General features: G+C 33.9%; 1 protein-coding gene across 1 annotated transcript; it reads right to left on the reverse strand.

Moving 5' to 3' along the window:
- Positions 1-6,124: 6,124 nt before the first annotated feature.
- On the reverse strand, positions 6,125-12,787 carry LOC124940739 (protein PTST, chloroplastic). The gene is made up of 9 exons (XM_047481274.1): positions 12,690-12,787; positions 11,505-11,547; positions 10,262-10,556; positions 9,529-9,618; positions 9,191-9,259; positions 9,019-9,124; positions 7,145-7,233; positions 6,807-6,919; positions 6,125-6,439 (listed from the first exon to the last, which is right to left on the reverse strand). Exons 2-9 carry the CDS (start codon positions 11,519-11,521, stop codon positions 6,337-6,339), a joined length of 882 nt encoding a protein of 293 aa, XP_047337230.1. The 5' UTR covers positions 11,522-11,547; positions 12,690-12,787; the 3' UTR covers positions 6,125-6,336.
- Between the last annotated feature and the right edge of the window lie 368 nt (positions 12,788-13,155).

The following is a 13,155-nucleotide window of genomic DNA, read 5'->3' on the forward strand; positions in this document are numbered from 1 at the left end:
AAATTATGTCCATTTTCTATGGGTCTATTATATGGTGGAATAACCTAACTGCCCATTTTTGTTTCCAAAAAACCATGTTTTCTGTTGTCACATCTGATATATCCAATTTGGCAATAAGGTACTCCAAATACATGATTGTAAAAAGACCACAGTCTCCACTCTTGGTGCACTTGGGGACTCTTGGGTGTGGTATTACAACATATGACATTCCTTCTAAACTGAACTTAGGATAATTGATCCTGTCAAACTCGGTCGTTCCATTTAGAATCATATATGGAATCATTTCACATAGTGGTTTCATGAACTTGTCATACTGATTCTTTTTGATAAATTCTTGTTCGCAGTCATAAACATTGATGCACCAATCTTGTAGTTGCACCTCACACAGGACCCAATGCTTCATATTCAGATTCATAGGGAAATATACCTTATCTACAATGATCCAAGAAGTCATAAAATTTCGTTCATCACCCATGAAATATTCCATCAAGTCATCGTCGAATTCGTATGTTTGTGGATTTTTGGAGAACTTTGAATAACGTAACGACAACCTCGTAGAGACATTACAGTCACATATTGAGAAATCTATCGGTTGATAAGTCTTGGGGAAATTGGCAACCCTTTTTTTAAGAATGTAACATGCTGCATCTATCTCCTGCGACAGAATCGAGAAAATGAATTAAGCACACAGAACATCAAATGAATTAAGCACAGAACATCAAATGAATTAAGCACAGAACATCAAATGAATTAAGCACAGAATTGCATCTGTCGTAGGCGGAAAATGCATCTGTCGCAGGCGACAGTGCATCTGTCGCAGGCGATAGTGCATCTGTCGCAGGCAAAATATACTATTTGCCTGCGACAGATGCATCGTCGTCTGCGAAAGATGCACTGTCGCCTGCGACAAATGCATTCCTGCTATTTCTCTTTGTCATGCTGTTAATACAATACCCAAAAACAGTTTCATCAACAAAAACTTACATGATCATGAAGCCAATTCTGAGACCTCAACATTCTGTTAAACAAATCTCGACCAGCATAGAAAAGAACTAGATTTATCTTGTCTTCATCCTGCAGCTTCATCCAGTGTTTCAACTCATCCATCAGTTCACTATCATAATCTAAAAGAGGATTGACAGTTACTGGATCAATGAGTTTAAAGGATTTTCCATTAGGATCTGTGTAGTTCCCCAATTGTGTGGACTTCTTCTTTCTCCGAAAACTCTGTCCCTGAAATCTTGTTGGAGTCAATACCAATACATCATCATCCTTCTTCTTTCTCAACTCAGACTCTTCATAAATCTTCTTTCCCAACTCAGCCTCATCATCCTCCTTCTTTCCCAACTCAGCCTCTTCATCCATCTTCCTTTTCTTGCCCAACTGTTGCGACCTATTTTTGGTCAAAACCACCTTCCTCTTCTTCTTCGTGGACAATTTATTATTTCCCAACTCAGTCTCATAAGCTAATTTGTTGTTTTCATTCTCAACAACAACATCAACATCTTTGTTTTCATTCTCATTCTTATCAACAACAGCAGCATCTTTGTTTTCATTCTCATTATCAACAACAGCAGCATCTTTGTTTTCATTCTCATCAGCTTCTTTGTTGATCTCCAAACCATCAACATCAGCATCATCTTTGTTTTCATTATCATCAGCTTTTGTGTTGATCTCCAACCCATCAACAACAGTAGCATCTTTGTGTTCATCAACAACAGCTTCTTTGTTGATCTCCAAACCATCAACAACAACAGAATCTTTGTTTTCATCATCATCAGCTTCTGTGTTGATCTCCAACCCATCAACAACATCATCCTCCAACCCAACATCATGAGCATCTTTGTGTTCATCAACAACAGCATCATCTTTGTGTTCATCATCAGCAGCATCATCTTTGTGTTCATCATCATCATTCTTTATCATCTCCAACCCATCGGCAGCATCATTCTCATTAGATTCTTTGTTGAGATCCAACCCATCAGCAACATCTTCTTTCTCATTCAACCGATCAACAACATCATTCTCATCAGCAACATCTTCTTTCTCATTCAGCAGATCATCAACATCATCATTCAACCCAACATCATTTAGCCCATCAACAACAACATCATTTAGCCCATCATCAACAACATCATGAGCATCTTTGTTCATCTCCAAATCCTTCTCCACTAAATCATCATCAGCAGCAATATCTTTCTTTTGTTGTTTTATTTCACTCAATAATTGGATTATGTGATTGAACATAACCAGTTGATCATCTTTCAATACCTTCATTTCAGTTTTAAGCTCCTTCACATCCCTTGTCAGCTCCTTCATATCCTTTCTCAGCTCATCAAACTTGACATCATTCTAGGCTTGAGTCACCCGATTGTCTTGGCTAGTTGGAGAATTGTCTTCTTTCTTTTGAGGACTCGTTGCTGAAGGGACATGGCTAGATTCACAAGTAGTAGACCGAGAGCTGTCTTGGCTAGATTCATCACTAAATGACTTCTCGGTCCTCTTGGCTAGTGTGATTTTAATTGGTTTTCTCCTCTTGGGCGTCGGTTTGGGAGTACTGTCATCTTCATTTTTTCTCTTCCTACCATCCACTTCAAATAAATCATCATAAATGTAATCTCCCATTTCTTCAAAGTCTTCCCCATAGTAGTTCCTCTTCTCCTCCTCAGACTCATCAATCTTGCTAAACACATTGCATTTGAAAAGGGCATTGGATACTTCTTGGCTAGTGTTGGTGTTGCTTCTGGAGACTGTAAAGAGTAATATCCTTGGGCATATATGTTTTTCCTCGATCATATCCGCAAATTTGGGGACAAATGTCTTCATAACCAAATATTTCCAAACTTGGAAGGCTATGGCGAACCCACTAATAGTATAAGCAACATCACAGTTCCCCTTGCAGTAAACTTCTTCTCCACATATAGTTGCCGAAGATGTTTCATGTCCTTGTCAATACCCTTCAAGGTTGAATTGAATGACACCTTTCTCCATGGAAATTGAAGGAACATTTCCATGTCCTCCACCATGCTGAAGATTTTCAAACATACCCTCTTCCTATTATCAGATCCAAAAAGACACTGGTAAATAAGGTTAATGAGCCCAAGCTTCCATGCATCCTCCTTCTCAAAGCATTTGAGGAAAACTGTTTGAACCTCTGTCACTCTAACAACTGTTTTGCCACCAAAATATTTATGGACCAGGGTGGACATTCTTCAACGTGCCAATTTTCGATCACAGGAAATCTTCCAAAATTTAGGCCTGTTACCAAGGCATATTCCTTCATGCCCTAGTACAGCTGCTGACCATTGACTAAGAAAGTTATTCCCTTCGAATTGAGCTGCTTTTCCTGATCAACATCTGGTGGATTATTGTTACTGAGAAAATTACAGTTGGGGCTTTCAATAGATACTGAAATTGACTCTTCATAGCCCTTTCCATAAGACCAAAGTGATTAAACTTGTCCTTGGTCTTTAACAAGCAGGTGCAAGTAGATTTCCATGAAACACGTCCAGGAAAGTTCTCAATTACCGTTTTGGTTTGCATTTGGTTGGTGCCATCTGCAAAAAACATTAAGTCAGAATAATGAAAGTAATACCACTTCTTTAAAGGAAATAAGACATTTGTCGCAGACGACGGTGCATCTGTCGCAGACGACGGTGCATCTGTCGCAGACGACGGTGCATCTGTCGCAGACGACGGTGCATCTGTCGCAGACGACGGTGCATCTGTCGCAGACGACGGTGCATCTGTCGCAGACGACGGTGCATCTGTCGCAGACGACAGTGCATTTGTCGCAGGCGGGAGATGCATCTGTCGTAGACGAATAGTATATTCTGCCTGCGACAGATGCATCGTCGCCTGCGACAGATGCATCTCCCGCCGATGCACAGTCGGCTGCGAAAATGCATCGTCACCATTGACAGCCTGCAACAGCCTTCGACAGAAGCATTTTAAACCCAAAATCATTCATTCAGCCAATAAACCTAAACCCATACCTAAACCTAAACAATAAACCCTAAACCATTCTTCCATTATAGCATGCATGGAATATAAACGATATAGAACGGGAAAACTCGGATAGAAACGGGAAAACATGGAAGATAAACTCACCTTCGTCGTTCTGGAGTTCTGATTCTCGTCGGAGGCTCTTATTTGTCGTCGGGGGCTCGTCGGGGTTTGGGGGAGAGGACGTCGTCGATGTTTCGGGAGTTTTTTTCGTCGTCGTCGTCTTCAGGGGGTAGGGGAAGTTGAAAAGAGAGAGAGGGAGGGAAAGGAGAAGGAAAGAGAAACGACGGAAAAGAAAATCAATTTTTTTTAAAAAAATAAAGGGAAAAAGTGACCTTTTGCAGGTTAAAAATGAAAAAATTAGTAAATGCATGCTATATATGGTAATAACCCTCTTACGAGGGTTATTTCATCAAATTCCCCGATTAATTTTATTTTATTACTAAGGTTTACTTAGGTATGAGTTATTTTGTTAATTTTTTTAAAGTTAAGTTTCGCTTCTCCTACTGTTAATTTCGCACTTAACCCGCCTGACCATAACTTGTTGTGTGATTCAACTATTATAATTTTAGTTATTTAAGGTTTTTCTAAACTAGTGAAGGTTCATCTTAAAGTATTTTTATTTTCTTAATTAACTTATCACATTTAAAATAAAAATTCTCTCCATTTTTTTTTCAACTATTCATAAGCATTACACATTTTTAAAGGATTCAAATCGCATTAAGTGCGTATAAAGAGTTCCGGCTCCGAATTTTAGGCTGCTCTAGCCCAAATAGAAAAAAAAATTCATGTTTTGTTGTTGTTCTAGATCTAGTATTAAAATTTGATTAAAAAACATTATTTTTGGTGAGATTTAAACTCATAACCAAATAAAAATTTTATGTTTGTATCTTGAACCACTAAACTACAACATTTTAAGTTTAAAAGATGTAAATTTATCTAAATATCTTATATGTTTTATTAAATGGGATTATATCTAAAAAAAAATATTAAATTTAAACACTCGTTCCTTCTTAAGCACACTCACCCTGAGAAGGAAAAGGTGGCAGTAAGGCGACAATCCCATAAAAAATACATCAAATTTGATAGACAGTACACAAAGTTATGTCGTTCTAAAATTTTGTAAAAAATAAATATTAAATTTATCTCTATTCAAATATTTTTTCTTATATCACATATTTTTTAGTCATCAAAACCACATTTAATAAATTAAAATTTAATTTTAAAAAATAAATTCAAATATTATTTCATTTATAAACGTGAATAATTAACTAAAACAAAATGACGAAGGCCTTGTTAATTTTAAAAAAAAAACATTGTTCAACCCTAATATAAAAAAAATATTTTTATTGATAGATAGTTAGACTATCCTTATCCATGACCTAAAAATGGGTCATGATGTTGGTTATGATTAATCATGGCAATTTATCATGACCAAATATTTGGTTATTCCATGACCAAAATCAAGATCATGTAATTGGGTCTTGGTTTTTGTCAAGTTATGACAAAAATAACAACCAAGGTTATCCAATCAAATGCTGACATTTGTTAGCATCTAGATTTTCTTTATCTCTTATCTTTAAAACCCGATTTTAATATTATTTATAATTTAAAAAAATATATATATATCAAAATTCATAATTTTTCGAGATCTATAAATAGAGACCACTCTTGCTATATTTCGGAGCACAAAAAAAATCACAATTTTCTCCATTTTTACTAATTATCCTCCTTTGTTTACAATTATCCATAATTAATACTAAATTATTATGGATACTAAATTAAAAAACATTGTTATGTATAAAAATTAGAAATTAAATATTATTATTATATTTAAAAATTATTTATTATTTTTTAAATTTAAAAATAAAAATAATATTTTTTAATTAATGATTAAGATTTTGTTGGTCATGGATAAGGACAATGACCAAAATCTTGGTCATAAAGCTTTTTTCATGATCATGACTACTCATGATCATGACCAAAAAATGGGTCATGAATAAGAATGCGATTTCCCATTCAGTTTGAAGAGAGTATAGAATAGAATCTAAAGTGAACAATTCTTGAAATGAAACATCTTAGTTGAATATAGCTGAAGATTTTCTTTTCATTCCCATCATTAACTATTTTAACAACTTTATTATTAATAAAATATAACATTGAATAAAAATACAAATAAATATTAATTAAATTCCTAGCCCACTAATCAAAAGCATAAAGTCACTAACCACATAATATCTGAATAATAATATACAAATTAAGATGCATATGTAGAAGCATGCTACAATACTAAGAAGAATCTTATTTGAAATTATTCTGAAATTGTCGCAACTATCCAACAATCAGCAAGTTGTTTTCAGTTAGTCCGTCACCGACAGTGGGGAGCTCCGGTGATAATCGCCACTCTCCATCCACCAAGAACTTGATTTCATATCTGTTCACCATCAGACAGACAAACAAAAACATCTTAAATGTTATAATGAGACCCCAACAAAAGACATTAAAATCAATAACTACCCTCCACACATTCCTCAAACAATCATACAATGATATGGAAACCACAATTAAAAAAAAAATACTAGTCAAGTGAAATCATGAAGCAGACCATCCTCAAATAATCTATCTGAATACAACTAGTTAACAAATTTTATATGAAGTTGGTTACGAGTTTTCTATAGAATAAGTTAACTTAGTCTACACTCGTGTGTCGGTTAAACGGCTTTTACTTTCCTCACGAAAAGAAAAACTATCCAGTTTTGTCCATGGAATTTCGCAAACTTAAGTAAAAGTGAGAAAGGTACCTTCCAGGTCTAAGCATTAACGTTGCCATGAATTTTGAGAAAGTACCATTATATTCGGGTGAGAGGTACTCTCCTTGATTCCAGCTATTGAAACTGCCCATTACTTGTACACTCTACAGCAAAGCCACAAACAAACAAACACCAATACAAATCAAGCTAAATCACAACATTATGAACCTCGATTTCCAAAACAAGCTAATTGACATTTCAGATATAAGCTTATACCAGAAATGTCATATTAAGTAATAGAGCAAGAAGCTTCAAACAAAATAAGACGAAGTAAAATGCCCAGAAAAATGATATATTAGAGTGATATGGCCGACCATAAAAATGCTCACCTCAGCCATGCCGAACCAAAATAAGGATACCTCTTTGGATTCTGCAGCCTCAACACCCTTTATCTGATCCTTTAGTTTTTCTTGTATACCTTCAAGACGAATAGTATCAAAAGATAGATTTCAGGTACTTAAAAGGAAAAAATACTTTACCATGGGAGAAGGTCAATTCTATTTAAAAGTATGTCAAGAATGGAGCTTATTGAATTTGAAATTGGGAATGGGAGAAATGCCTTGTTTTGGCATGATCCATGGTTTGAGGAGATTTCTCTCATTCTGAAGCTGGAATTTAGAGATTTGAATCTAATACAGATGTAGGGAGAGTAGGATTGCTAACATCTGGAATGAGCAATGGCATAACATTCTTCAGGCTACTAATGAAGGAACTAGAATCTTGAGAGTGACAGATAGAAATAGAGAGGACACTTGAAAGTGGAAAGTTGAGAAGGAAAACGCATTTCACACAAGTCAAGCATGGGATGTGATTAGAGATAAAAGCACATAAGTCAGTTTGTGGAAAATAGTTTAGCCCACTAAAATTACCCCAAGACATCATTTTGTCCTTTGACTTGCATTTCATAACAAATTGAGAAAGTTTGTGAATATGTCATATGCTTCTTGTCTAATTTGGATGAAACGTTGAATCATCTGCTAACTCATTCTCTTGAAACATTTGGAATCATGTTAAAGGTGGCATGATGATTGGAGGGGCACCAAAGGAGATGGGAATGAAATTAATGAATGAATTGTCAAAAAGACTAAGGCTAAGAGTTTCTTCTACGATGATTTGGAGAGAAAGAATGCCCAGGTGTTCTCTAGAAATAAAAGAAGTAAAGATGAAACTTGGAGGGATATAAACCAAAGTGGCATGGCAATGATCCACACGTGGAAAGGTGTTCCAATTTCCAAATACATTTCAAAACATGGGGGTGGAAAGTGATAAAATTATGAAGAATCATAAGAAGATAGAAGAAAAGAAAGTGAGTTTTTGTTCGGTTAGTGGTTCAAAAGAACGATGTTTTTCAATTGTTGTTAGTTTGAATGTTTGGAAATGAGTTGTATTTCCAATTTCTTTACTTTGTCGTGTAAAGACTTGGGTTTAATTTTCTTAATAAAATGGTCAACATTTTCCCAAAAGAAAAAAAAAAATCAAAGAGAAGGGAGCTAGGAAACAAATGCGGTGAAGCAAAAAGACACGAGGAGACCAAAAAAACATGTCACTCAGAGCAAGGCAAAAGGAAGTCACTTTCGAAGCTTGCCGAGTAGCTTCAAACGTCCCAAACGAGAAACATGCAGAAAATTGATTGTAGTACGAATATTGAGGAAATTAATTTTCAATTGAAATGCTGATTGATTCTTGCCTTCAAAAGTACCTTTTCTTTTATGGAAAGAATCTCATTTTAATTCATAAACTTGCAGCAAAATCTTGTTTTGATTCCTTAAATCATTACAAACTCGTTTTCCATACTACACTTTAAAAACAACTCAAATTACTTATAATCGTCACTTTTTGTAAAATCTGTTGATGTCTGATATGCATTTTAGAAAGAAAAAAATATTTTAGCGAATGATTGAGATTAAGGAACTGTATAAATTGTGTCTAGATGATTCAAAATCTTAATAGAGTTAACCAAGAACTGACAAGGAAAATAATTTGCACCATTTTTCAAAGTAAGCAAAAGAGCTTGTGATGAAAGTTCAGGAAGCAAAATGAACTTGCATCTTTTTTTATACATTTAGAAATCTCTTTTGAATTTCTCATATGGGAGTTACATAATTTGAGTATTATTTGTCGGGTGAAGCCTATGAGATTACCAATCTTTAAAGTATTCAACTACTCATCTACAATTTGGAGCATAAACTTACAACAAGCATACCTTGTAGACGAGAGAGAAGGTGAGACTGAATATATCTCCCGTTAATTTTTCTTGAACCTCGTGGGAATTCTAAATTAGTGATTTCTTTAGCCAACATTACCAAGGCCTTGCAAGTCAAAATTATCAAGATCAAACTGATGAATTAATAGCGTAGCATAAACAATTTTTTTACCTGCATCTCTAGTTCCATTGTAGCAAGTTCACTTTTGAAGTTAACCAACTCCTCCTCTTTCTCATACAACTGAGAGGGCCAAATACAACAAACAAAACATACTCAGTTTCAATTTTCAAAGAACACTTCTTTCTGAGAAACACAGATTTAACTATTTAAAATAAGATCTTCAGGAAATGTGGAATGCTTCATATATCAACACATTTGGAATGAGTTAATATATAACAACTATTAAAGCTCAACAAATAACCAAGAAGCTTCTGGTAAGCATGGTGGTAAAAGATAGTGCCAAAATTGGTATTCAAGCAGCTGTAAGGAAGGGGGATCGTGAAGTATACCTGACGCTTTAGAAACCTATTTTGTTGATTGGCTTCACTGAGTTTCCTGATAAGCTTTTGTCTTTCAGTATCAGAGAGTAGAGCCTTCAACTGTTTTTATTAACATGGCTATCAGCTTTGAAGACCTAATTACAATCCCCTTAAATGTACATGACAATATTTAACAGACAACAACAGTGTTCATCCCAGGTAATTGACAATCACTTGACACAAAAGAAGAAGAAACTTGCGAAAACTAACTGAGAAGTTAAACATCGTTAAATATCCAGTGCTAAATTGATTAATTATAGTAAGATTAAGGATATTAATGAAACCGAATAGGAAAATATCATTCATATTCGGTCTGGACTCTGGAGTTTAGTTTTGAACTTCTTTAACATTAGAAAGAAAAAAAAATACAACTTTATTTATTTTTTCAAAAAGAGGAAATAATATAGTCTAACTATACTAAATAACATATTTTCCCAATATTGTTTCATCACTTTGAGTACATATATACATGGTATAATCTCTAAGCTAGTAACAAAGTATCTAAAATGTAACAATCAATCAACCTAACCAATTATGGTAAATACTGATCCATAATCAATTTACAATCATTTAAGATTATCAATTAAGACCTAGATTGATTTATCTACACTTTTGTATCAATATCGCACATGTGTAATGAGTATTTGTACCAATATAAATTAGATTTGTAGATCTTTCATAGTGAAAGTAAGTTCATGGTCACCTCATCACTACTCAATGGCTGCGCTTCTGCAGAAGTTCCAAAAACATCTTCGTCATCAGAATATTCATGTGAAGCTGATGATAAAGGCTCCTCATCAATATTTATAGGCAATGAAAACGTTTGCCAAGACGAATGATTCAAAGTTTTTTTTGCACTTGAAGCTATCTTTAGATAATTTGATTTTTGATATTTTATCCTCACTCTAAGTGCAGCTCTAATATAAAGTTGGTGGATCCTTTCCAGATCTATCTTCCTCGTTTGGCATGGCAACCTAAACAATTGGTTGTCCACACAGCTGCGATGATAAACAAAAGTTAGCTCATTGGACTAAATCTACGAAATTCAGGAAATGCGAAGTCCAAGTAAGTAGTAGATATTAATATCATAAATAAGATGAACAATTTATTTTTACATCTTCTCTTAATGTTTCTCACTCCTTTTATTTTACCTCTTATTTATTTCTCAAGGAACTAATATGGGTGGTAAAAGCCTGTTTGAACCACTGTTCAAATATAAGTAAATATGAGTGTGAAAATAGTAAAAACGTGTATTATGTCCCAAAGAAAATTATTTTATTTAAAGAATTAAAATTATTAACCTAATCCTAATAAAGAATCTGAGCAAAAAATAATTACTAACAAAGAAGATAACTTAACAGACTTAACATAACTGTCCTAACTAATAATAATATCTAATACTTCTAATTTACTGATTGGCCCTTCTAAACCATAACCTTTCTTTTGTGTCATAGTGTTGGATTGAGAAGATTAAATACTTGATTGTTGGTTCAAGACCAAACATTTGAAAAGTCAAAAGTCAATAGAAGGGATCATTTTCATTCTGTGGCATTTCGTTTTGCTTCTATTATTCCATTTTTAACGACTATAGTTGTGCAAAGAATGGGGATTGGATCCTGATAAGATGTTATGGATGACACATGCAGTTAGCGATGTAGCTGATTAGGCTAATTCTGATACTTTTGTATTCAATTGATGAAATTTATGATGTATATTTTGGCTTTTGAAATTGAGAACTGAGCTTAGCTTGTTCAGTATCTAATTAAAAAATCTGTAAATCTTTTTCATTATTAATACAAGGTTTTTGCCTTTCCACAAAAAAATAAATAAATAAAGAGAGTATATTCTTCAATCTTTAAAGGAACTTTTGAAGAATACATGAGGAAGAAAAGCAATAGTATTGTAGAGTTTAAATCCAAGTTTTACCATAGTTGTGAAATGTTTACCTTGCCATACCCATCATACGAGATTCAATATTCCAGCAAGATCCTGCAAGAAATTGACAAACAAGACGTTGAAACATTAAATCCAAGTTGCAGCGCGATTATACCTTGTTAAACTGTAAGTCATTAGCAAAATAAAACGGATAACAAGTCCAGTTTCAAAATATTTGTGGAAACAGAGCACCAGCCTAAACAAACAGGACAACTAAAATAAGGGAGACAACAAAATGGGCATTGCAGCATCAACAATCTACTAAAGCAACAAGGAAACAGAATAATCGAAGTAAAGAAAGGAGATACAACCAATTAGAGAGTTATTAAATTGACATCAAAATGATAAACCAACTTTAACAGCATTTCGATGATAATCTAAGAATGTCTAGAGATGTTTATTTTAGTTTAGAGTCAAGAATGAACCCAAGACTAAGGCCTTGTTTGGAATCCACTCCCTAGTTTTTTTTTGCTACAGGTATCCACTTTTAGTTGAAACTCAATGGATTCCAACCAGAACTTGCTTTTCCTTCATTTTAAAGAAAAAGACAGGATCAAATGGGAAGATAGAGGTAAAGAAAAAGTATTAATGATGGTGCTTTTTCTAGCTGAAAAAATAACTAAAACTCCCTCTCACTCACAAAAACAAATAAGGCCTAAGTTTATTGGTTGGAGATAAGAGTCAAGCATAAAGAAATTTAACAAGAATGATGTCCCTTCTTCAACAAAAAGTCTTCAAAAAGGGCATCTTTGCAGAAGAAAAGAAAATGGCTCTATCAAACTTTCTTTTATTATTTTGATACTAGTAAGATTTCAACCCATGAAAACCTTTACAAAAATAAGGCCTTGTTTTGAATTCAGTTCTCATCAGAATACAATTTGTCAAGAGAAAGAAATGTGGGTTTTGGGTTTTAGTTAGAACATGTCTCCAACCACTAACTAAAGCATGAAAAGGAGACCAGCACAGCACAATCCAGATTACCCAGTAAATAACCCTCCAATGTGAGCCAAAACAAAAGAAACTATCACTGAGACATTTAATCGAACACATGGGTGGTATTTCAGGGAAAGGAAAACTATCAATTATGACAATCGAAACAGAAGAAAACAGAAAAGAGAGAACATCAAATGCAAGTATATATATATATGAAAGAAGAAGTTAGTGAGTGAAAATGCAAACATGTTTTGATAACTTACAACAGGCAATTACAACACAGTAATTGCTCTTAGCGGTTTTGCTAGAGAGAGAGACTGCGGAGATTTAGTATGAAGAGGACTCACCACTTCAATTCAGGTTCCCCATAAGAGTTTGGAAATCCAGAAATAATAATAATAATTGAGAAAAGAGAACTTCCGAAAACAGATCAGGTGAATTTCTAATCAAAATATAAAATTCTTTTTCTTTTGCACAATTTTTAATTATCTTATTCTTTTAAATTTATTAGTTTATTTGGAACTATAGCAAATTTCAAGGGCTTATTTCTTTTCTTTAAATTAGTAATGGTTTGGTTTTAGTTTTTTCAAATATTTATTTGTTCGGTTTGATCACTAAATATTAATTTTAGATAATGTATATTATATATTATTATGTATTATTTTTTTAAAGATTCTTATTATTGCATATGTGACTACTAACACCTAACACCTGAGACTATCAGCCACG

Source organism: Impatiens glandulifera, chromosome 5 (assembly GCF_907164915.1).
Source record: "Impatiens glandulifera chromosome 5, dImpGla2.1, whole genome shotgun sequence".
NCBI classification, from domain to species: Eukaryota; Viridiplantae; Streptophyta; class Magnoliopsida; order Ericales; family Balsaminaceae; genus Impatiens; species Impatiens glandulifera.